The following is a 27,166-nucleotide window of genomic DNA, read 5'->3' as shown; positions in this document are numbered from 1 at the left end:
ATTCATAAAAAATCCTACAATGTGATTTTCTGGAATTTTTTTTCTCATTTTGTCTGTCATAGTTGATGTGTACCTATGATGAAAATTACAGGCCTCTCTCATCTTTTTAAGTGGGAGAACTTGCACAATTGGTGGCTGACTAAATACTTTTTTGCCCCACTGTATGTCTCCGAATCACTGCGTCAGGGGTACATTCGGTCCTCCACCTCACCCGCCTCCTCGAGTTTCTTTTTTGTGAAGAAGAAGGAGGGAGGTCTGCGCCTGTGTATTGACTATTGGGGTCTGAACCAGATCACGGTGAGGTATAGTTACGCGCTACCACTCATAGCCACTGCGATTGAGTCAATGCACGGGGCGTGCTTCTTCACCAAACTAGATCTTAGGAGAGCTTGCAACCTGGTGCGTATCCGGGAGGGAGACGCGTGGAAGACAGCTTTCAGTACCACCTCAGGACACTATGAGTACCTCGTCATGCCGTACGGGTTGGTGAATGCGAGATTTTCAGGGACCTGCACCGGCAGGGTGTAGTGGTGTATATTGATGACATTCTGATATAGTCCGCTACACACGCCGAGCATATGTCCCTGGTGCGCAGGGTGCTTGGTCGCCTGTTGGAGCATGACCTGTACGTCAAGGCTGAGAAATGCCTGTTCTTCCAGCAGTCCATCTCCTTCCTAGGGTATCGCATTTCCACATCTGGGGTGGGGATGGAGAGTGTCCGCATTTCAGCCGTGCGTAATTGGCCGACTCCCACCATGGTAAAGGAGGTGCAGCAGTTCTTAGGGTTTGCCAACTACTACCGAAGGTTTATCCGGGGTTTTGGTCAGGTAGCGGCTCCCATTACCTCACTGCTGAAGGGGGGTCCGGTATGTTTGCAGTGGTCAGCTGAGGCGGACAGGGCTTTTAGTCACCTGAGGGCTCTGTTTACCTCGGCTCCCGTGCTGGCCCATCCGGATCCCTCTTTGGCGTTCATAGTGGAGGTGGACGTGTCTGAGGCTGGGATAGGAGCTGCTCTCTCAGCACTCGGGTACGCCACCGAAGCTCCGCCCCTGTGCCTTCTTCTCGAAGAAGCTCAGCCCGGCGGAGCGAAACTATGACGTGGGGGACTGGGAGCTGTTGGCTATCATCAAGGCCTTGAAGGCGTGGAGACATTGGCTTGAGGGGGCTAAACACCCTTTTCTCATCTGGACTGACCACCGCATTCTGGAGTACATCCGGGCAGCGAGGAGACTGAATCCTCGCCAGGCAAGGTGGGCCATGTTTTTCACCCGTTTTGTGTTCACCCTTTCCTATAGACCAGGCTCCCAGAATGTGAAGGCAGACGCATTGTCCCGGCCGTATGACACTGAGGAGCGGCCCATGGATCACACTCCCATACTCCCCGCTTCCTGCCTGGTGGCGCTGGTAGTGTGGGAGCTGGACGCGGACATTGAGCAGGCGTTACGTTACAGAGCCTGCTCCCGTCCAGTGTCTCGCTGGGCGTCTGTACGTTCCGTCTGCTGTTCGTGACCGGTTGATCTATTGGGCCCACACGTCACCCTCCTCTGGTCATCCTGGGATCAGTCGGACAGTGCGCTGTTTGAGCGGGAGGTACTGGTGGCCTACCTTGGCTAAGGACGTGAGGGTTTATGTTTCCTCCTGCTCGGTGTGCGCCCAGTGAAAGGCTCCTAGGCACCTGCCCAGAGGGAAGCTACACCCCTTACCTGTTCCACAACGGCCTTGGTCGCAACCTGTCGGTGGATTTTCTTACCGATCTTCCCCCCTCACAGGGTAACACCGTGATCCTAGTCGTTGTGGATCGGTTCTCTAAGTCCTGTCGTCTCCTCCCTCTGCCCGGTCTCCCTACGGCCCTACAGACTGCAGAGGCCTTGTTTACGCACATCTTCCGGCATTACGGGGTGCCTGAGGATATAGTGTCGAGGTCCCCAGTTCACGTCTAGGGTCTGGAAGGCGTTCATGGAAACGTCTGGGGGTCTCGGTCAGCCTTACTTCAGGGTTTCACCCCGAGAGTAATGGGCAGATGGAGAGAGTAAACCAGGATGTGGGCAGGTTTCTGCGGTCCTATTGCCAGGACCGGCCGGGGGAGTGGGCGGCGTTCGTGCCCTGGGCCGAGATGGCACAGAACTCGCTTCGCCACTCCTCCACTAACCTCTCTCCTTTCCAGTGCGTACTGGGGTACCAGCCGGTTCTGGCACCTTGGCATCTGAGTCAGACCGAGGCTCCTGCAGTGGACGACTGGTTCAGGCGCGCGGAGGAGACATGGGAAGCTGCCCGTGTTCACCTTCAGCGAGCTGTGCTGCGCCAAAAAGAAAACGCAGACCGTCACAGCAGTGAGGCCCCGGTGATCACACCGGGGGACCGGGTCTGGCTCTCGATCCGAAACCTGCCCCTCCGCCTGCCCTGCCGGAAGCTGGGTCCGCAGTTTGTGGGGCCATTTAAAGTCCTGAGGGGAGTGAACGAGTTGTGTTATAGGTTACAGCTTCCCCCCGTTTACCGTATTAACCCCTCGTTCCATGTGTCTCTCCTCAGGCCGGTGGTGGCAATAGCCTTCCCTGTAGCTCAGTTGGTAGAGCATGGTGTTTGCAACACCAGGGTTGTGGGTTTGATTCCCACGGGGGGCCAGCACAGAAAAAAAAAAAAAAATGTATGAAATTGTATGAAATGTATGCATTCACTACTGTAAGTCGCTCTGGATAAGAGCGTCTGCTAAATGACTAAAATGTAAAAAAATGTGGCTGGCCCACTCCAGGAGTCTGAGGTGCGGGAGGTTCCTCCACCCCCTCTGGACATCGAGGGGGCCCTGGCGTACTCCGTTCGCTCCATACTGGAATCGAGGTGTCGGGCGAGGGGCCTTCAGTATCTCGTGGCGTGGGAGGGGTACGGTCCGGAGGAAAGGTGCTGAGTTCCAGTCGAGGATGTGTTTGACCCTTCAATGCTGCAGGGGTTCCACCGTCTTTGTCCGGATCGCCCTGCGCCTCGCCCTCCGGGTTGACCCCGAGGCCGGTGTCAAGGGGGGGGGGGGTACTGTCACGACTTCCGTCGAAGTCGGTTCCTCTCCTTGTTCGGGCGGCGTTCGGCGGTCGAAGTCACCAGTCTTCATTTCCATTGTTTTGTCTTGTCTTCCCACACACCTGGTTTCAATTCCATCATTACATGTTGTGTATTTAACCCTCTGTTCCCCACATGTCCTTGTCCGGAACAGTTTATTGTAGTGCTTGTGCACGTTATGCTGGTGTGTAACGGGTTTTGTTTACCCATTGATGTATTGTTCTGTTAACGGTGGTTTTATTGATTAAACTGCACCGTTGTAAATCAGTTTTTGCTCTCCTGCGCCTGACTTCTCTGCCGCCAGTACGCACCCCCTACACAGGGTGACAGTTTGTCTGTGCACTGGCCACCTCTAACATCATAATTGGCAACTAGCAAAATAAAGACCTGGCTTGGGCAGAAACGCACCAGCATCCATTATTGATAACAAACCACAAACAGCATCAGTACATCAACCTAAGCCCTATGAGCACGACTTATCAGTGGCTGACATGTAATGTGAAGGTGCAAAGTGGAGGTATATAATTACAGCATTCCATTGTTCCTTTTTAAGAAGAATATCCACCATGGATTAGACCCGTTGACTAAAATGACTGCAATGGTCTCGTGTTCAGGGGTTATGTTGAGGTGTGTAGGTGCTCATGTTGGCATGTCCAGAGGTGTGGGGGAGAAGCTGTGGTTGCGTAATGTATTTTCTTGCAGAGAGGGAGAAAAAAAATCATCATCACCTCTGAACAATAGCTGGGAGAGAGAATAGAATAGGTATCCATGTCATTCACTTGTATGGCCTCTCTCTAAGAGTTCACACATACAGTAATACAGGTACACACAATGACAGTGGAAAGACATTCACACCTCCTACAGAGTGTACCATTGGTACTGTAGTTAACCCTTTCCGGTCACAATCACAGTGTCTGTAAGGAAATACTTGAAACTTGCAACAAAACAATACTTAGCCTACATTGAGAAAAAAAATGTATGTGCAACTTTATTTGACAGGGTATGAATGCAGAGTTTCAACTTTACAAAATTACAGTAACACAACAAGCAGTTTTATGGTTATCTAAAATATTTGCTGTTTAAATGAGGGCAGCAGAAGTGAAAATGTACCAATAGGTTCCTCAGTAGCCCCTACTGTAATGCGTTTTCATGTAAGTCTAGCACTCCCGACGGTATTCACCTGAGACTATTCACCTTGATAGTGGGATTTTGGTAGGTAATTAATCATAGTTGGGCTGTAATGGCACTTCCAGAGAAATCCCAAGGCCAATTAAACAGTAATTGGAGCCGAACAATGCCCAACTCTGACAACCTGACAGACAGAGCGAGAGGGAGGAAAGTTGCTTTGACTAAAGTTGCTTTGACTAATGATGTCTGGGCACAGTGTCTAGTTTTTACATTTACATTTGGTTGAGCTGTCAATCTAACATGAATTCAACGTGAAATCAATAAAAAATGTCACAATGTCATTGGATTTAGGTTAAAAGTTGGGTAAAAAAAAAATGAAATGCCCTAATGTTGATGACTTTTTTCAAATCTAATCAGTTTTCCACATTGATTCAACATCATCACATATATTTTGGGGGGGTTGAAATGATGTGGAAACAACATTGATTCAAAACATTTTGCCCAGTGGGTTGATTGTGCACTGCAGAGTTGTTTTGCCCAGGGGGATGTGGTGTTGTTGTAAGAGTGGTGATGGCTATCCACGTCTTTGCTCTGCTTTATCAGTCCATTCCATCTGATCTGATAAACCTCAATAACTCCCACTTTATTTCGCTGTCTTGTTTTTTTTCCTTTGAGCCTCTCTTGTTAATCTGCAAGCTCCCGCTTGGTTTGACATTTACGGCGGAACGCCGAGTCCGCCGACCACGCGGATGAATTACCTGCTACACAGCAGGCCTATGCAATGTGTTTGGGTGCATGTGTGTGCGTTTGTTTGCTTTTGTCCGGATTGCTCTTTCGAATTTAACCGAGATATTAGACACAGCAGTGAGCTTGAACACCCTCCAGATCACAATTCAAATTTCCACCATAGATCAAATTCAAAAGAGCAAGCCGTCTCTGCTTGGGACAAATGCTTCTATTTGGCAATCTGTGGCTATTATCAGGAAGAGATCGCTGAAAAAGGAACATCATCAATATAATCACCAATGAATGCATCTGGACTGCCCAGATGTGAGAAGAAAATCATTTTTGGACCAGAGCCATAGACACACAGAACATGACAAACTCTGTTTGTACATAATGTGTCAACCTATTGGGCAAAAACTGTTTGAATCAATGTTTTTTCCACATCATAAAAAAAAAATGTGATGACGTTCAACGTGGAAAACTGATTGGATTTGCAAAAAGTAATTAACGTAAGGGAATTATGCTTTTTTCACCCAACTTCTCACCTAAATCTAATGACATGGCACATTGTTTGTTGATTTCACGTTGAAGTCACATTAGTTGACAACTCAACAAACAAAGGTAAATCAAAACTAGACCAAACCACTCCAAAATAGAAACAAAAAACACTGCTTTCATATCTCATCTATACAAGTGAAATGAGCTGGAACAGTTCGAGTGGGTCTTTTTGTAGCTTGTGCGAGCTCTCATGGGTGTCATGGCAACTGTCACCTGTTGCCGCGGAGAAAAAGACAGTTCCATATCACAGGAAAAACTGCTCTGATCTGGAGCACGCTCAGTGGGGAGACTGGGAAAACAAGATGTGTGTTTCAGAACAACATGCAAAACAACACACAAAAACAACAAGACAGGGAGGGAGGGAGGGAGGCTGCATATGATGAAATCTGAATTATAGCTAGAGTTAAAAATATGACACGAAAGGGGGGCATTGGGAATAGTAATACGTTTTCCTTAGAAAGCTATCCTAAAACTGGCTGACGAGAGCAAAATGCATCATACGGGCCAGATGTCTGTATTTTGAAGGCTACATATCTTGAAAACTTGATTGCTGACATGCAAAATATTTTGGGAATATATCAACAATAGACTAATGAAACAAATACCAAAAGTTTTTGGGTGGAGTTTTCCTTTAATCCGCACTGATGTAAAAACACAGATGCCTGCTGTACCATCACTTTGGATGAAAAATAGCAGAGGTCACTCTTATTTACTTACTGACTTTATTGTCCCGATGGGGAAATTTTGTTGCAGTGTCATGTACACATTTAAAGTGGCGTTTAAATACAAAACAAAATAGACAATACAACTTTCATAACAGTTACATACCAATACATTTCTTTTTTTAAAGACTAGCCTGCTGGCCTTATTGGGCTACTGAGTTGCAGCAGAAGCGGGTAAAATAAAATTAGTTTTCTTACATCCCACCTCTTCCTCTTCCCTGGCAGGTGTGATCTGTGATGTCACTCAGGGAGATGAGCATGACTGAAGAGTCATCTCTATAAAACATGGCTGTCATGGGTCTCAGCGAGGGGAAGCAGTTGGCTGACACACACACGCTAAACACACTGTGTCTAGAATCTGCGGTCAGGACACACACCACGCTCTGCACATCTCCCGGCCTCACTTCATTAAGGTATGAACATCTATCAGGGTTGTGAGGGAGTGATGTGATTACACACTTCCCTCTGTATTGATGGGCATGATTTGCATGCACACACACACATACATGCTCCCTCCCTCTCTCGAGCCATCAAACAGGCAAAGCATCAATACAGGACTAAGATCGAATCCTACAACGGCAGCTCTGAAGCTCAACAGATGTGGCAGGACTTGCACACTATCACAGATTACATGCGAGTAAGACCATTAAACAGGTTAACATTAGCAAGGCCACGGGGCCAGATGGAATACCAGGATGCGTACTCAGAGCATGCGCTGATCAGCTAGCAAGTGTCTTCACTGAAATGTTCAACCTATCCTTGACCCAGTCTGTAACACCAACTTGTTTCAAGCAGACCACCATAGTCCCCGTACCCAAGAATGCCAAGATAACCTGCCTAAATGCTTAAGCCATGAAACACTTTGAAAGGCTGGTCATGGCTCATATCAACACCATCATCCCAGACACAATCCAATTCGCATACCACCCTAACAGATCCACAGATGAAGCAATCTCTATTGCACTCCACACTGCCCTCACCCACCTGGACAAAAGGAATCCCAATGTAAGAATGCTGTTCATTGACTAGAGCACAGCATTGAACACCATAGTCCCCTCCAAGGTCATCACCAAGTTTAGGACCCTGGGACTGAACACCTCCCTCTGCAACTGGATCCTGGACTTCCTGATGGGACACCTCCAGGTGGTGAGGGTAGGTAACAACACATCCGCCACTCTGACCATCAACACGAGGGCCCGTCAGGGGTGTGTGCTTAGTCCCCTCCTGTAGTCCCTGTTCACCCACGACTTCTTGGCCGTGCATGACTCCCACCCCATCATCAAGTTTGCTGTTGACACAATGGTGGAAGGACTGATGCCAATGAGGCAGCCTATAAAGAGGAGGTCAGAGACCTGGCAGTGTGGTGCCAGGACAACAACCTCTCCCTTAATGTCAGCAAGACAAAGGAGCTGATCGTGGAATACAGGAAATAAAGGGGCGAGCACTAAAGAATGAACATGGTCACACACACCCAAACAGTAGGGAAGAGGGCACAACAGGACCTCTTCCCCCTCAGTAGGCCGAACAGATTTGGCATAGACCCTCAAAAGTTCCACAGCTGCACCATTGAGAGCATCTTGACTGGCTGCATCACCGCTTGGTACAGCAACTGCAAGGCACCCGACCACAAGCTGCCCTGTACATCACTGGGGCCGAGCTCTCTGCCATCCAGGACTTCTAGACCAGGGGGTGTCAGAGGAAGGCCCAAATAATTGTCAAAGACTCCAGCCACCCAAGCCATAGACTGTTCTCTCTGCTACCGCACGGCAGCAAGTCTGGAACCAACAGGACCATGAACAGCTTCTACCCACAAGACAACTAAACAAGACTGCTAAATAGCTAATCAAATGGCTACTCGGACTACCCGTAAAGACCCTTTTTTGCACTAATTCTCTTTCACTGACGCACCCACACTAGACTCTACCCACACATTCACACATACTTACACTGACACCCCACCACACACACTAAATACGCCCACACACACACATAACACTCGCACACATGCATAATGACACCACACACACACACAAACACACACTTTTTTACACTCACCGCATACACACAATACCCCATAATGTCAAAGTGGAATTATGTTTTAAGAAATGTTTACAAATTAATAAAAAACAAAAAGCTGAAATGCATTGAGTCAAAAAGTATTTAACCCATTTGTTATGGCAAGCCTAAATAAGTTCAGGAGTACAAATGTGCTTAACAAGTCACGTAATAAGTTGCATGGACACACTCTGTGTGTCCACTGGAGAGGAAGGGAACCGCTCTGGGATTTCACCATGAGGCCAATGGTAATTTTAAAACAGTTTCAGAGTTTAATGGTTGTGATATGAGAAAAATGAGGATGGATCAACAACACTGTAGTTACTCCACAACACTAACCTAAAGGGGAAAGAAAGGCTGTACAGAATAACAAATATTCCAAAATATTAACGTGTGGAAAAGGCACTTTAGTAATAGTGCAAAAAAAATGGACTTTTTGTCCTGAATATAAACTATTATTTTGGGGGAAAATCCAACACAACACATCACCTGTCACGGTTGTCGTAGGAAGGAGCGGACCAAAGTGCAGCATGTGTGTCGTTCCACATTTTATTTACACTGTGAAACTATGCAATACATATATAAAAAAAACTGAACAACAAAAACAACAAACCGTGACGCAGAGTTAACATACACGTACTCAAAAACAATCTCCCACAAACCCAGGTGGAAAAAAAACCCTACTTAAGTATGATCTCCAATTAGAGGCAACGAGGACCAGCTTCCTCTAATTGGAGATCATCCCAAACAAAACCCAACATAGAAATACAAAACTAGAACCTGACAACATAGAAAAACTATGAAAACCCCCCTAAAACATAGAAAACCCCCCTGTCATGCCCTGACCTACTCTACCATAGAAAATAACAGCTTTCTAAGGTCAGGACATGACATCACCGAGTAGAAGTCTTCGTATTTTCAAGCATGGTGGTGGCTGCCTCATGTTATGGGTATGCTTGTCATTGGCAAGGACTAGGGAGTTTTTTGGGATAAAAATAAATGAAATTCAGCAAGGAACAGCCAAAGTCCTAGAGGGAAACCTGACTCAGTCTGCTTTCCAACAGACACTGGAAGAGGAATTCAATAAGGCCAAATCTACAATGGAGTTTGCTAACCAAGATGGCATTGAATGTTCCTGAGTGGCCTAGTTACAGTTTTGACTGAAATCAACTTGAAAATCTATAGCAAGAAATGGCTGTCTAGCAATTTTATTTTGTTTATTTATTTATTTAACTAGGCAAGTCAGTTAAGAACAAATTCTTATTTTACAATGACAGCCTACCGGGGAAGAGTGGGTTAACCGCCTTGTTCAGGGGCAGAACAACAGATGTTTACCTTGTCGGCTCGGAGATTCGATCCAGGAACCTTTCAGTTACTCGCCCAATGCGCTAACCACTAGGCCATCTGCCGCCCCTAATGATGATCAACAACCAACTTGACAGAGCTTGAAGAATAAAAAAAATATATATATAAAAGGGCAAATATTGTAGAATTCAGGTGTGAAAAGCTCTTAGAGACTTACCCAAAGATTCACAGCTGTAATCGCTGCCAAAGGTGTTTCTAACATGTACAGTATTGACCCAGGGTGTTGAATACTTATTTTATTGCAATATATTTGTGTTTTATTTTCATAAATGTTTAATAAATGTTCACATTTTTCTTCCACTTTGACATTACAGAGTATTTTGTATAGATTGATGATACATTTTTTTTAATTAAATCCATTTTAATCCCACTTTGTAACACAACAAAATGTGAAAAAGTCAAGGGTGTGAATACTTACTGAAGGCACACACACACACACACACACACACACACACACACACACACACACACACACACACACACACACACACACACACCCCCAGTAAACACTCTCCTCTCGCCTCCTCCCTAGATGTTAACTTCAGAGCGACAGTGCAGCCCGGGGCCTCCATAATCGACATGGTCAATGTGACGACGTCACCCAGCAGCAATGCCACCCCAGAGGGTCTGACTGAGGGGGGGCTGGTGGTCCTGGGCCAGAGGGAAGAGTATGATTACAATTACTTTGCCCTGGTGCTGGGCGTGCCCCTCATCCTGATCATCATCCTGGGCAACGTACTTGTGTGTCTGAGCGTGCTCACTGAGCGCTCCCTGAAGACTGCCACCAACTACTTCATCATCAGCCTGTCTGTGGCCGACCTACTGCTGGCTGTACTGGTGCTGCCCCTCTACGTCTATTCTGAGGTGAGGGAGGAGTGGGTGTATGTGTGTGTGTGTGTGTGTGTGTGTGTGTGTGTGTGTGTGTGTGTGTGTGTGTGTGTGTGTGTGTGTGTGTGTGTGTGGCGTGTGCGTGTGCGTGTGCGTGCGTGCGTGCGTGTAAGTTGACCTTCCCTCCGTGACCTCTTAAATTGAAGAAACACATACACATACCCAAATACATGTCGTTTTGTTCAATTACCTGCCCTGTCTGTCTCTTCGTAGTTTAAAGTCCACCGCGGACAGGACAGACAACTTGTTAACCATGTGTTGTTGTTGTTGTTGTTGTTGTTGCTGCTGTGTGACCCAGTTCCTGGGTGGTGTCTGGACCCTGAGCACATACATCTGTGACGCTCTGATGACCATGGACGTCATGCTGTGCACTGCCTCCATCCTCAACCTATGTGCCATCAGTGTTGACCGGTGAGTCCTTCTGTCTCAACTTCGCCTGGACACTATTGTAACACATGGCCGTCAGGTCACACTAGTTTTCAATACCCCACCTGCCCTCTCTAACCTGTCTAGTTACGGTACACCGGACTCTGAAACATAGCAACAACCATATGTCCATCCACAGGGCACAAACTGGTTGAATCAACGTTGTTTCAATGTAATTTGTCAACATATTGTGACGTGGAAGACACATGGAAAATACATTGGATTTGAAAAAAGTCATTAACTGCTGTTTTGAGGGAGAAGTTTCTACAACAGGATTATGTCCTCATGGTAACCACATTTCAACATATGGAAACCTTGTAAATAAACCTTGAATTTGTACCTTTAAAACAATGTCAGATCTTCAACGTTATACACACTATCAGAAAAAAGACAAAATATAAGCTGGGTAGCGCCTCCTGGCTCCACCTAGAGAATTGATCTATCTACAGCTACCCTTTGGTCTCCCATCCAGGGTTTTAACCAAGCCCAGCTATGATATTTCTCACTGACTATTACCAATGTGCTATCGTGAGAATGATTTCTTAGAGATGTCCACTTAAAAAAAACAAAATAGATTCACTGTTGCTATCGAAGTCATTACAAAAGGGTAGGTTTAGCAGAGTAAATGAAATGTGACCATACTCTTATCCCTCATATATATATATATATATATATATATATATATATATATATATATATATCATAAATCATACTATTGAGGCCTATAAGCTATAGGATTTGCAAAGTCATCAAAAGCTATCGCTTTATTTCAACCCAGAATTCAACAAAAAATAGACAATACAATAGGCCTAGGGTTTCAAGCTCTGGTTGATTTCTAATTGAATGATATTTAGTGGTATTGAATTGTGTGCTTGACTGTCAACGCAACCAAATATCAACATTTGAAGGAGAGGTATCTTCTGCTTGGCTAGTTCCATTTGTGCCACTGCCTTAGTCTGCCTTTAATTCCAGTTTGTCTACAAATGAATAATTGATATGTTGGATTTACGTCTTAATCTCAATCAAAATCAAATTTTAAGAATAAGATGAAATCAAAACAAACTTTATTTAAAGTGATTTAAAAGTTTGATTTCATTTAGTTTTATTCTTTGACTTAGACAAACTGGAATTCAAGCCAGACTAAGTTAGTGGCACAAATGAAACTATCCAAGCAGAAGATAATTTTGATATTTGATTGCATTGACAACCAAACACAATTCAATATTACATTTGTAATACAGTAAATAGTCTAAGGTTAATGCAATCTCAACTGCAATCCAGGTCATTTGGTTATGACGCACAGTTATGATAACACAATAATCTTTTCTATAAATAAACCACAAATCAGACATTGTTTGGCATTGGAATGTGTTTGTGCCTTTAGATGGTTGAAAGTATAGTGATAACACAACGGATATTCAACTAACTTTTGACTGTCTTTTTGACTGGGTGAATATAGGTTGTAATATCTTTGATCGACATGTCAACCAAATATTACCCAATTATTCATGTTGAAATGACATGCTGTGCCCATTGGGCAGTCTCCAGTATGATTTGAGTTAACAAAGAATTGCAAAGAGCTACCGCAATATCTCTGAATTATTAGTTTGAACAAGGAAAAGACTGATAACTCAAGCTTTTCTTCAAAAAGTTTCTTCAAGAAATACCCTGGGTATACTCTTTATTCCCACTTATGAAAGTAACAAAGAGAGCCATTAAAAAAACCAAAAACAATATCTTCAACTTGCAAGTTCAATATTTATTTCTAATATCTGTAGCGAGCTCTGTAGCGAGCCCTACAGTAAAACTCCAAATCATTCTGCCAGACTATGAGAAGAGTGTAGCGAGATCATTAGCAGACATCACACAGTGAATGCTAACTGATGGCTGTGGTCTATAGGAGGCTAATGGAACCGTAGCTCTGGAACCCCTCATCGACCCAATCATCAAGGCCCACTGATTACTCAAAACAGAGAGAAGCAAACTCACGCCATCCACTCAGGGGACTCTACCCCAAACAACAACTAAGGGCTTAGTGTGACCGAGAGCTTCTAAGGCAAAGCAAAAACAAGCCGACTGTAAAATATAAGATAAGCATTAAATAGGTTCCACACAGCACACACTTCCTGCTAGTTAAATGTTATATCCCTAGTGTTTCGCGGCTCATGAGTCTGACAGGTTCTATAGCATTGTGGTGTTATTACATTTCTCAATGTAATAATACGACATGGTATCTAATCAATAGATTGAGATTAATTGGATTTATAAAACAGGAGAAGCAGGGTAGAGCCAGGTTGTGGGGGGTGGAATAGAGTGGAGTTACAAATGAAGGGGAGTATTATTGTAACTTTATCTGTGGCATTCCAGTGCCTCCATATCTAAGTTTACTTTGAACCTGTAGGAACACAGAACAGCTTTGAGGTTTTTCAAATGTTTCCAAAACAGCCACTATGCCCTCGAGTACTTCCCTGCTGTGTTGGCCTGTTTGAAGCCCCTCCATGTTAAATGTATGTGTTTGTGTATTTTAAATGTAGACTATGTCATTCGCTTTGATCCGTGTCTCCGCAGGTACAGTTGAAGTCGGACGTTTACATAAACCAGCCAAATACATTTAAACTCAGTTTTTCACAATTCTGACATTTAATAGAAGTAAAAATTCCCTGTTTTAGGTCACTTAGGATCACCACTTTATTTTAAGAATGTGAAATGTCAAAATAATAGTAGATAGAATGATTTATTTCAGCTTTAATTTCTTTCATCACATTCTCAGTGGGTCAGAAGTTTACATACACTCAATTAGTATTTGGTAGCATTGCCTTTAAATTGTTTAACTTGGGTCAAACGTTTTGGGTAGCCTTCCACAAGCTTCCCACAATAAGTTGGGTACATTTTGGCCCATTCCTCCTGACAGAGCTGGTGTAACTGAGTCAGGTTTGTAGGCCTCCTTGCTCGCACACGCTTTTTCAGTTCTGCCCACAAATTTGCTATGGGATTGAGGTCAGGGCTTTGTGATGGCCACTCCAAAACCTTGACTTTGTTGTCCTTAAGCCATTTTGCCACAACTTTGGCAGTATGCTTGGGGTCATAGTTAATATGGAAGACCCATTCGTGACCAAGCTTTAACTTCCTGACTGATGTCTTGAGATGTTGCTTCAATATATCCACGTCATTTTCCTTCCATCTATTTTGCGAAGTGCACCAGTCCCACCTGCAGAAAAGCACCCCCACAACATGATGCTGCCACCCCCGTGCTTCGCGGTTGGGACGGTGTTCTTCGGCTTGCAAGCCTTCCCCTTTTTCCTCCACACATAACGATGGTCATTATGGCCAAACAGTTCTATTTATGTTTCATCAAACCAGAGGACATTTCTCCAAAAAGTACAATCTTTGTCCCTATGTACAGTTGCAAACCGTAGTCTGGCTTTTTTTTGGCGCTTTTGGAGCCGTGGCTTCTTCCTTGCTGAGCAGCCTTTCAGGTTATGTCGATATAGGACTCATTTTACTGTGGATATAGATACTTTTGTACCTGTTTCCTCCAGCATCTTCACAAGGTCCTTTGCTGTTGTTCTGGGATTGATTTGCACTTTTCGCACCAAAGTAGTTAATCTCTAGGAGACAGAACCATCCTGAGCGGTATGACGGCTGCATGGTCCCATGGTGTTTATACTTGCGTACTATTGTTTGTACAGATGAACGTGGTACCTTCAGGTATTTGGAAATTGCTCCAAAGGATGAACCAGACTTGTGGAGGTCTACAATTTTTCTTCTAAGGTCTTGGCTGATTTCTTTTGATTTTCCCATGATGTCAAGCAAAGAGGCACTGAGTTTGAAGATAGGCCTTGAAATACATCCACAGGTACACCTCCAATTGACTCAAATGATGTCAATTTGCCTATCAGAAGCTTCTAAAGCCATGACATCATTTTCTGGAATTTTCCAAGCTGTTGAAAGGCACAGTCAACTGCTGGACCCCTGGAATTGTGAAACAGTGAATTAGAAGTGAAATAATCTGTCTGTAAACAATTGTTTGAAAAATTACTTGTGTCATGCACAAAGTAGATGTCCTAACCGACTTGCCAAAACTATAGTTTGTCAACAAGAATATTTGAAAATCGAGTTTTAATGACTCCAACCTAAGTGTATGTAAACTTCTGACTTTAACTGTACATAGCCATGGTGGCAGCAGTGCCCCTGAAGTATAACAGGTGTGCTCCATGTATTTTAAATGTATTTTATCCCCTGTGATGTGTGTGTCCCTGCAGGTACATAGCGGTGGTGGTGCCCCTGAAGTACAACAGGAACCAGTTCAGCCTGCGGCAGCTGGTCCTCATTACGGCCACCTGGGTTCTCTCCCTGGGCGTCGCCAGTCCTGTCATCTTCGGCCTCAACCAGGTGCCAGGCCGGAACCCCACCGTCTGCAAGCTGGAGAACGACAGCTTCGTGGTCTACTCCTCCGTGTGCTCCTTCTTTGTGCCTTGCCCAGTCATGCTCTTTCTGTACTACTGGATGTTCCGGGGGTTGAGACGCTGGAGCTCAGGCAGGAGGCGCTCCCAGCTGACGAGGGGAGGAAAACGGGGCCTGTCCCTGCGCCTCAGCTCCGCCCTGCAGAGGGAGAACGCAGGGGTCAGGGCGGGGGCCAAGGAGAAGGTGGTGTACCTCATGCCCTCAGGGCTCAGCCCGATGTCACCGTCGACCGTATCGATGGCGTCGCCCACAGCAACCCCGGCGGTGGAGGACAAGCAGCAGGATGGTGTGGGGGCTGGCATGGCGGAGAGCGACCCCATGACTACCCAGTTAGAAAGCGTTTCGGACGCGGACCCCACGGAGAAGCCGCCTATGCAGGGGAAGAGCCGGAAGGAGAATGGGCTGGCCCACGCTAAGGCCACCAAGAGGGGGCGCCGTAACAGCAAGAGTAGCAGAGTGAGTGGGAGGGAACGCAAAGCCATGAAGGTCCTTCCTGTTGTAGTTGGTAGGTATGTGTGCGTGTGTGTGTGTGTGTGTGTGTGTGTGTGTGTGTGTGTGTGTGTGTGTGTGTGTGTGTGTGTGTGTGTGTGTGTGTGTGTGTGTGTGTGTGTGTGTGTGTGTGTGTGTGTGTGTGTGTATACATGCATGTGTCTTCCAAGGTCTAATATTTACACAAATCATGTCAACAATGTACATTTAGCATCGTTGTGGTAAGAAAACAGTGGGTTGCAATGAGCTTAAAAAGTATTAATTACATAAACATGGAGGAGCATGGAAATGAAGGGTTCCCCCACTGTGAGCAGAATCCATAACCTCATAACCTGCAGCTGATTGTTGACACATCAACTAGGATTAAAGCGCAGGGCAGTTTGTGATTGTTGCTGTTCAGGTAATCAGTGCCTGGAGGGTGAGTGGTTTCACCTCTTCTCTGAGTATACAGTATATCCAGCTTCTCAAGCGCCAGTTCAGTGTGCTTCAATCTATAGCTAGAGGACTCCTACTCTCTCCAGGAGTGAGAAGAAGTGAGTGAGAAGTGAAGTGAGTGAGAATAATATTTTTTGTCTTAATTTGTTGTTGTCTAGTATTGTCTTTTGCTAGCTAGGACCATCTACTTTACATACTCTCCTCCCTTTCTGTATCGTATGACACTCACTGTCCCCTTTTCTCCCGGTCGGCTTGCCCTATCTTTCTGCTCGATGGCTGAGCATGTCAGGTGAGCAAAAATGGAGGAAAGTTAAACTAAACTCAAATTAAACTTCCATCATAATTTCACTCCTTCCTCTCTACCTTCCTATTTCGCCACTGCTAACACCACTTTCTGTCACTCCAGATTTCAGGTTTCTGCCTTTAACCTTAGGAAACTCTTTTCCACCTTCTCCTCCCTCCTTAATCCCCCCCCCCCCCGCGGAAGACATTGTCAACCACTATGAAAAGAAGGTAGACAATATCCACTCCTCATTCACTCAGCCTATTGAGTCCACTGGTACGACTCACACAGAACTACCCTACACCTTGACCTCGTTCTCCCCTCTCTCTACAGATGAAATTCTAGTGACGTCTGGCCGCTCGATAAGCTGCCCGCCTGACCCCATCCCCTCCTCCCTTCTCCAGACCAATCACGTTCCTAACTTCTCTCATCAACTCATCCCTGACCACTGGCTGTGTCCCCCCTCACTCCAAAATGGCCAGAGTCACTCCCCTCCTCAAGAAACCAACACTCAACCCCTCTGACATAAAAAATGACAGACCGGTATCCCTTCTTCCTTGTCTTTCCAAAACACTTGAGCGTGCAGTCTCTGACCAACACTCTCGTTATCTCTTTCAGAACAATCTTCTTGACCCTAACCAGTCAGGCTTCAAGATGGGTCTCTCAATAGAGACCGCTCTCCTCTGTGTAACGAAGGCGCTCCGCACTGGCAAAGTTGACTCTCTCCTCATCCTCCTAGATCTATCCGATGCCTTGGACACAGTGAACCATCAGATCCTCCTTTCCATCCTCTCAGTGCTGGGCGTCTCAGGCTCTTCACACTTTTGAATTGCTTCCTACCTGGCAGGCCGCTCCTACCAGGTGACATGGAGAGGATCTGTGTCTGCACCACATGCTCTCACTACTGGTGTCCCCCAGAGCTCGGTTCTAGGCCCTCTCCTCTTCTCTCTATATACCAAGTCACTCAGCTCCATCATATCCTCACATGGTCTCTCCTATCATTGCTATGCAGATGACACTCAACTACTTTTCTCCTTCCCTCCTTCTGACACCTAGGTGGTGACACGCATCTCTGTGTGCCTGGCAGATATCTCAGCTTGGATATCAGCCCACCGCCTCAAGCTCAACCCCGACAAGACGGAACTACTCATACTCCCGGGGAAGGCCTGCCCGCTCCAAGACCTCTCCATCACAGTTGACAACTTCACAGTGACCCCCTCCCAAAGTGCAAAGAACCTTGGAGTGACCTTGGACAACACCATGTCTTCCTCTGCAAATATCAAAGAAGTGACTCGCTCCTCCAGGTTCTTGCCCTTTAACATCTGTAGAGTACGACCCTACCTCACACAGGAAGTGGTGCAGGTCCTAATCCAGGCACTTGTCATCTCCCGTCTGGACTAATGTAACTCGCTGTTGGCAGAGCTCCCCGCTTGTGTCATCCAACCCCTGGAACTTATCCGGAATGCTGCAGCACGCCTGGTGTTCAACCTTCCAAAGTTCTCCCATGTCACCCAGTCCTCCGCACAGTCCACTTGCATCCACTACAAGACATTGGTGCTTGCCTACGGAGCAGCAAGGGGAACTTCCCCTCCCTACACTCAGGCTGTGCTCAAACCCTACATCCCAACCCAGGCACTCAATTCTGCCACCTTTGGTCTCTTGTCCGTTCCTGCTTAACCCAGTCAAAGCTCTTCTCTGTCCTGCCACCTCAATGGTGGAATGAGCTTTCCCCTGAAGCTAGGACTGAAGAGTCCCTGCCCATCTTCCCGAAAACACCTGAAACTCTACCTCTCAATGAGTATCTTAAATAAGATATCTCAGTCTTATTCCCCTCCCCCCATAAAAAAAGAAATTGTATTTTCCAGCTAGCAGTGACTTTGCTGATCATTTCTGTATCGTGGAAAAATGCACTTACTACGACTGTGATATGTGGTTGTCTCACCTACCTATCTTAAGATGAATGAGGTAATTTCCATGTAAAAGGAGCCATGAGCACCAGCATGTGAAGTTCATTGGATAATGTCAAATTGGGTGTAAAATGAAAGCTATGAGTACCAAATCGGTAACAGAAAATTCCGAAAAATATGTCAGGAATTTCTGCAATTGAGTTGGCTACAGTAGTCACATAGTAGTTTGGACCGCACAGTACAGCACAGTAAAGAAAAGTAGAGTGTAGTTCAGTACACAGTGGAGCACACTAGAGTTTAGTACACTATAATGTACTGTATTGTACCACACTCTACTTTACTGTACACTACTGTTCTGTACTGAACTCTACAGTACTAACCTCTACTGTTCTGTACTCTATTGTACTCTACTGAGCTCTACTGTGCTGATGTCCAAACTTGTGAAACAGACGTCTGTGATTGGTTTAGATTTGGGCCGGTCCGGAACAACCAAATTTGGTCTTGTTTGGGGGCAGAGGTCATTCAAATAATAGCCAGTGTGTAGAATAAAACCCAAATATGCAAAGGAGGATATTTCATATTTATACTTTTGTGTACCTATTTAGGAAACATCACCATAAAGAGAATGACATTCATATCCAGAATTCTGCATCTATTTTAGTACAAATCAGGGACCTATGATGAAATTCCGTTACCGCAATTCTGTTACCGGGTGTAAATCACTTCACTTACTGTAGTTCAATAAGCAAAAGAGTCATGTCACAGCTGACACCCCATTATTTCTGCAGGGATCGGTTAATCTTAATTCAGAGCAAATACAGTGCCTTCAGAAAGTATTCACACCCATTGACCTTTTCCACAGTGTGTTGTGTTACAGCCTGAATTTAAAATTGATTACATTTAGGTTTTTGGTCACTGGCCTACACACAATACCCCATAATGTCAAAGGGGAATAATGTTTTTCGAAATTTTAAATAAGTCAAGAAATCTGTCATTTATTTAGACGTTTTTGCCGAAGAGATCTTAGTTGTGCAATTTTACATCTAACTAAGATGTTTGGTGCAGTATTTCTCAATGATAAATGTCCACGAAAACGAGTCTCCTCTCGTTGAACGACAACAAAGACTTTATTGGCTGGCCTCAAGAAAAAATATTGTGTGCCGAACAATTAAAAAAAACCTTACCGAAGTCCAACACGAACAAAAAAATGTCACAAAATGTTTTCATAATATATAAACAAACCCTTCTGAACTTTTTGTATTTAATTTTCAATAAATTTGCTAAAATGTCTAAACACATGTTCTCACTTTGTCATTATGGGGTATTGTGTGTAGATGATAGTCTACACAACAGTGTTACGGGATGTCATAAAGCAGTACGTGAGGCAGTGCATCAGTTATCTTGAGACGTTCTGGTGAGACGGGCATTAAAACAACTTACCTAGAAAGGTTCTCCTCTGATGGAATGGATGGATTGGAAACAACTTTTTATGAGATTCAGAACCGTGACCAAGTTGGATCAGGAATATGGTGATAAGCAGGTCAGTTCCCTCATGCCATGGGCAGCGAGGCAGAGAACATTTTCAAATCGTTCACCTTTGCATCCGAGGATGAGAACACAGACTTTGATATTGTCGTGAGGAAATATAATGAACACTGTTTTCCCAAACTAAATGTTATTCATGAACATGCCGGTTTTTATCAACGAGTAGAGCGACCTGGGAAAAAGGCAGAGACATTTATCAGAGCCCTTTACGAGCTTTGAGAGCATTGTGACTTTGGTGCAAATAGAGATCAGCATATTCAAAACCGAATTGTCGTGGGCATAATGGATAATGGACTGTCTCGCAAACTGCAGTTGATGGAGATCTCAAGTTAGCAACTACTATACAAACAGTCCATCAGTCAGAGGTAGTTAGCATGGAAGTAAGCCAGCAGGGAGAAGCTGCGTGCTATGTGCAGAAGATTGCAGGGGGGCACAAGAAGAATACAAAATGGTGCAATGAGAACATAGATTCAAAGGACACGGAGCATGCAGAAGGAAAATGCAGCCGGTGCAGGAGAATGCAACATAAAAAGCAGGAAAGATGTTCAGCTTTCAAGTGGACATGCAACAAGTGTCAGAAAATAGGAATTTGAGAAAGAATGTGTCACGCAAAATACAACTGAAAGAGAACACACAGCGCGCAACATCCCAATACCACTTACGCAGAAGGTGAAAGAAGAGCTGTGCAGGATGGAGTAAAATGACATCATGGAGAAGGTGACGCAGCCAACAGATAGGTGTGCATCCATGGTGCCTGTCCTAAAGAAAAAAGTGGAAAAGTGCGAACATGTGTGGGTTTGAAAAAGAATAATGAAGAGTTGAAAAGGTAGTGAAAGAACAGTTTATACTACGCACCTCGGAAGAGATACTCGCAAAGCTGAGTAGAGCCAAAGTATTCTCAACAAAGGGATGCAGCAAGTGGGTTTTGGCAAATAACTCTACACTGTGACAGCAGAAAGTTGACAACCTTTATTACACCTTTTGGCAGGTACTGTTTCTGCCGCTTGCCATTTGGGATCTCGAGCCCTCCAAGAAATCTTCCCCCCAAAAATGATGTAGATATTGCAAGGGCTAGAGGGAGTCACCGTTTTATGGATGACATTTTGGTATATGCAAATACCACAGAGGAGCACGACGAGTGACTAAAAAGAGATTGAGTCAACCAGACTAAAGTTGAACAAATAAAAGTCTGTCCTCAGGCAAACACAGCTACGCTTCCTGGGCCACCTCATTGACCCAATCAGGCCCGATTCAGAGAAAGTGGGGGCCATCTGGCTGCTTTTCCCCACCATAGAAATTGCACGAGCTGAAAAGAGTTATTGTGATGGTTAACTACCTAGGAAAGTATTTCCCCAACCTTTCCACAGTGGGTCAACCACTGCATGAGCTTCTGAGGTCAAAGACGGAATGGACATGGGATCACGCACACCAGGCAGTGTTCCAGCGCCTCAAAGAACTTCTGACGACTTCCCCAGTCCTGACGTTCTATGACAGCAACAGAGCCATCGCAGTCTCAGCAGACGCAAGCAGCTTTGGGCTTGACGGTGTACTACAGCTCCATGGTGAGGAATGGAAGCCTGTGGTGTACTGCTCCTGGTGGCTCATGGAGGCAGAATCCAGATAATCAGAGATGGCGCCGACAGAGATGGTCGCCTCGCTTCGCGTTCTTAGGAAGCATTTCGCTACACTCGCATTAACATCTTCTAACCATGTGTATGTGACCAATAAAATTGTATTTGATACGTGCAGATCGAAAAGGAGCATCTGGCGAGTGTTTGGGCCTGTGAGAAGTTTGAGAAATATCTGTACGGCCTGGAGGACTTCAAGCTAGTGACAGACCACAAGCCCTTGGTACCACTAATGAACAGCAAAGACTTGGATAACGTGCATCTACTGTGCCAGGGTCTACTCATGCGGCTGATGAGGTTCAAACCCACAGCAGAGTACGCGCCAGGAAAAACCATGGTCGTGGCGGACACTCTGTCAAGGAGTCTGTTGATACTCACAGAAAAGGAAACAGACACACATACATGGAGTGTTACATTGCAGCCGTAATCAACAACATACCTACTACAAAGACAAAAATGGAGAGCCGAGTTGCCACCGCAGCAGATGATAAACTACAGACAGTGATCAAGTACAGGTCAGGCTGGCCAGAACATGTGAGTAAAACCCCAGTCACAGAGAGTTTTTCCCAGTGAAAAGTGAACATTCAGAGTACAATGGTATGGTCACAAGGGGGAACCACATACTAGTACCACAGGCACAGAGGGCAGACATTCTTGATAGAATACACGATGGACATCAAGGTCTGACTAAATGCAGAGAGAGGGCCAATGCCTCAGTATCATGGCCGGGGATCTCAGAGAAGAAAAAGGTAATGTCAGTCTTGGCCCAGAAAAAGGAGGCACTAATCTCAAGACCGTTCCCTGGCAAGCCATGGAAAAGAATTGCTCTGGATCTATGCGTGCATAACAAACAAAACTATCTGATTATATCTGACTACTACTTAAGATTCATAGAAATATTACACATGCCTACAACCACGTGCACACAGGTTGCCCTTAAGCTGAAAGGAACCTTTGCAAGGTATGGGATTGCAGATGAGGTCGTTAGTGAAAATGGGCCACAATTCTCTAGTTCCGAGTTCTAAGAAATGGCAAAGCAGCTTGACGTTAAGCACATTACTTCCAGCGCTCACAACACTCAGGGTAACGGTCACACAGAAAGGGAAGCAGAAAGACCCACTGATTGCTCTCATGTGCTACAGGTCAACCCCATGCACAACAACGGGAATGAGCCCATCAGAGTTCGTCATGGGTAGAAAGATCTGAACGACGCTCCCAACCTTGGAGAGAAACCTGCAACCTAAGTGGCTCAACAAGAAACACATCAGGCTAAAGGATACAACAGAAAAGAGGAAACAAGCCTTCTACTACAACCAACGTCATGGGGCTAGACCATTACAGTTGATACTGCCAGGAGAAACAGTGCTCACCAAGCTCGATCGCCTAAAAGAGTGGACAACACCTGCAGCGGTGAAAGCGCCTCACCTAGGTTTTTACGACGTCGAGATGCAGAAATGAGGAACACCACGAAGTAACTGTCGCCACCTCCGGGCAGTGCCTACCCCAACTAAAGGCATCACGCCTGCCTCTCCTGAGAGAAGAGTAAATACTCTACTGCCAGACAAGGGTCAAGAAGAAGATGTTTGAAATCAATGGTTTTTGTTCAGCGTTACATAATAACATAGCTTTACAGCAACACAAAACAAGGATCAGATTTTTGCAGTCTGAGACCACAGGGGATGGCATCAATATAACAAACCCTGAATGCTTGAAAGAGGCTGCATGCTGAGAAGGGGCTAACATTTTGATTATGTGAGAAAAAGGCTCACCCTCCGTGGCTGGAAATTCAACACTTGAAAACACAGACTGTTAAAATGCAACGAGGGGAGACGGTGGTGTTAGACGGTGTTGATGCTCCACAGATTTAACATGATGTGTTGAGCATTCTGCGAGTGCTGTTGTGAAAATAGGGGAATGAATAATGGCACCCTCCACAGCATAGTCTCTTCCCACAATGCTGGGCCTGTTTGCTTACTAATGCAGGACCGCATCCACTGACAAACCAACTCCCGCTGTGTCTGAACGGACAAAGCAGAGAGAAATAGAGTCCGTAGTCGATGTGTTGTGGATCTAAGCTGTATCATACCATATGTGTGCGTGCGTGCACAGGTGTGTTGGCGCGTGCTGAATGAACGAAAGGAAAATATGACACACACTGTCTACGTACATCTACGCACATCTACTCTGACAGAGTCGTTCACGCCATAACTGGCGCAGGCCATGCGTACAGGCAGAGCTCAGTGTGACAACGTTATCATGGCACGTTTGCCGGAAAGATGATAAAGTGTTACCAGCTAATTAGCTAGCGACCAAATATAGAGTTAACTCATGGTGTAAGTGTCTGTAAGGCATCATACATCACGGTAATGCAGCCTGCAGTACAAGTAGAGGATGCTATCTCCTTGGAAACAGCCACTCGATTGCCATCTTCTAGCATGGTTCACATGATCTGTGCAAACACTTTTTCGTGCCACATGCATTTATTCTACACACCCACAAACAGATAGTACAAATCCAGCAACTCTATATGCAGTGAGTTACAGTCTGCATGTCAAAGACAGCTTTTCCTCAATGGGACATCACATGATATTTACCATCTCACATTATACTCGCATTAAACAAAACCAGTAACTCTATATGCAGTGTCTGTCATAAACACCTTTTCCTCAATGTCATATCACATTGACGTTTACCATCTCAGGTTATAGTAATATACTGTAGTTATGTATCCCTTGCCATGTATTGATTTATTGAAAAGACTGACTGCGTCCCCTTTCCCTCCCCCTTTTCCTCCCCCTCCCCCCTCCCTCCCTCTTCTTCTCCTCCTCCTCTTCCCCTCTTCCCCTCTCACCTATACCAGGTGTGTTCCTAGCCTGTTGGACGCCTTTCTTTGTGGTACATGTGACCAACGTGCTGTGCGTGTCCTGCAAAATTAGCCCCACTCTGATCTCCGTGGTAACGTGGCTGGGCTACGTCAACAGTGCTGTCAACCCCGTCATCTACACTGCCTTCAACGCAGAGTTCCGAAATGTCTTTCACAAACTTTTCTGCTGTCGAGCATGAGACCTGAGTTCTGAGATCTGGAACCTCTTTGACAAACTATTCATTGAGATAGAAGAACAATTATCTTTAAGGTTCAATCAGAGACCGGAATTCTAGAATGTTGCTCTCGGCCATGAGATCTGAATTAAATAATCTTTCACAAAACTCCTCAGCTGCTGGATGTGAGAGTGACTTCCTTTCCCAAAGGGGTTTTCCTGGATCTAAGTGCTGGCAGAAGGTGAGGTTGTCAAAATGGATAAACAATACAGGGGACAGCCTGACAGAATTTGACTGATGCCTTAGTTGACATATTGTGAACTGAAAGACAGTGGCTCACTGTATCTGATGTTTCTACATTGAAGTTGATACTGTGTGACGGTTTTTCGTCCTGTAAAATATTGCTTGGATAAAGAAGACGGTGAATACTGTTAATATCATAGCCCAAAGGCATAAAATATGTGAATAATGTGCACATTTAAGAACATGTCACTATTTGATATGTGAGTTTTGATTTCTCTCAGAATTAAATGTTGATGCTATGTATGGTTTTGATTTATTAATGTGCAGGTTTTCTGTGAAAGTTCATGGTATTTTCTTTAGAATTGACTTTGTCTCCTTTTATCCTGAGGACTTGGGAGACTTTAGGGACATAGTGTGGCTCAAGAGGAACTTATATTATACAACAAACATTTTCTATCTTGTGGATTACGGACATTGCCTGTAGATAATATCATGAACATTTACGCCACAAGAAGTGACAAATTACAGACTTCAGGGCCAACATTGTGGAAAGAACTATTTAAGATGATATCATTCGTAAAGTTATACTATGACCTATTCTGATCAAGTGCTCCAAAAGTGCTGTGAATTAACTGAGGTGAATGTGACAAATGTAAACAATTCTCTTTGTCGTTGATGGAAAAGTAATAAAACATGTTCCAGATAATATGTATGCCATATTTCCCCTATGTAAGATACTGAGAACACTAGTTCAGTCAGAATTAAATAATTTCAAATTACATAGATAAAATCTATTTATCCATGTAACTGAGAGCGATACGGAATGTTGGTCGATCCCCTCATGTCAACAAAAGCCACCGAAGACACTGCTATATTACACCCACGGGAAATTACCATTACACGTGAAATTATCCTTGTCTGCAAGACATATGTTGCCAGGGAGGCTTATCGTGTTATCTGCAAGGGGGAGAGAAAAACGCAATCATGCAATTTCACCTCAAGCGTAAAGGCCTGAGCGTTGAGCTTAATGAGCTGTCTTTGCTGTGGCTTGGCGGACGCAGCTCTCACCCAGCTAGAGGAACACATACACCCAGAGATAGGGAGCTGAGCTGTGGACCAGTGAGCCATACTTAGTGACCAGCAACCATGTATGAAAACAATCTATGTAGATCTGATCCACAGCCAGCCACCGACCACACGAGCAATCTTCCCCACAGCAAGCCTGAAAGCCAAGGCAGAGCACCAAGAGTGATAAAAATCACAGTTTGACGTTTTAATCTCTGGCCATGCTGTGATGACCTGACACAAGGAAATGTGACTCTTCTTAAACCATAAAGGCAAAGGCAGTCTGAGGGAAAATGGCCCACATCTCTGTTGTCGGACACCAGGGGTTTGCTAGAGCGTTATTGCACAAAAACACCCATAAACGAAAGGGATCACTGCCACTACCTGCCTTTCCAATCAAAGTGCATGAATAGAGGAGCAAACTGAGGTACAGAGGACAGTCAGCAACTTTTGAAAAACAATGGAATTAAATAAAAAGGCTTCTTTTATTGTTAAAAGTAGAACCAATGTGTTTCGGCTTGTGGCCTGTTTAAAAACTGACAGAGGAGCTTTTAAATACAGTATTTATCCTTTGAAGACGGCATTGATAAATACTGAATCAAATCAAGGAAGGAATCCTATTTCTGTTTTCATTTTTTGATGCATTGTGCATTACAGAGAGAATCTCTTCCATCTGCTGTCTTTGTCACTGATTAAATAAGACAGAGTATTGAACGGAGAAAATAGGTGAGAAAATCTATTCCGACCTGTTTAATATCCTTCACTCCAATCCCTCTTTATGCCCATTAATACTGCGTTTGAGAGCTTTACCTTTCAGTCTCCTTTCCTTTCAAGACCCAGGGCCCTCTTCAGATAGACAAAAACTTGAGCCATTTTCACCTTACTTAGATCCATCCATTTCATTCACATAAAAAGTGATGTCCTATTACCCCAAATCACATCTTCAATATGAGGAACATTTTGAAAGGCCGTTTCTTTCCCAAGAGGTTCTTCAATATTCTTTTAAAAGGAGTCTAATTTCACTCTATTCCGAACCCATCAGTAACAGAGTAAAATGATATATGCTGCTGTCAGAGCACACCAGGAGAAGTGAATAAAAGTAAAGTTAACAGGGCAAAGCATGTACAGTTAGGCAGTCAGAGGGATTGAAGT

At 44.8% G+C, this 27,166-nt stretch overlaps 1 protein-coding gene across 1 annotated transcript in view; it reads left to right on the top strand.

Moving 5' to 3' along the window:
* LOC106609138 (D(4) dopamine receptor) overlaps positions 1-25,719 on the top strand; it is a 33,856-nt gene extending 8,137 nt beyond the window's left edge. The window contains exons 2-6 of the mRNA XM_014207615.3: positions 6,408-6,595; positions 10,135-10,466; positions 10,789-10,901; positions 15,179-15,885; positions 24,528-25,719. Coding sequence (XP_014063090.1) covers positions 10,182-10,466; positions 10,789-10,901; positions 15,179-15,885; positions 24,528-24,730 — 1,308 coding nt within the window. The 5' untranslated portion in view covers positions 6,408-6,595; positions 10,135-10,181 and the 3' untranslated portion in view covers positions 24,731-25,719. The remainder of the gene's footprint in view (positions 1-6,407; positions 6,596-10,134; positions 10,467-10,788; positions 10,902-15,178; positions 15,886-24,527) is intronic.
* Positions 25,720-27,166: the final 1,447 nt, after the last annotated feature.

Source organism: Salmo salar, chromosome 07, assembly GCF_965601325.2.
Source record: "Salmo salar chromosome 07, fSalSal1, whole genome shotgun sequence".
NCBI lineage: Eukaryota > Metazoa > Chordata > Actinopteri > Salmoniformes > Salmonidae > Salmo > Salmo salar.
The sequence above is the reverse complement of the archived record's forward strand: the minus strand, read 5'-3'. Positions and strand labels throughout refer to the sequence as shown.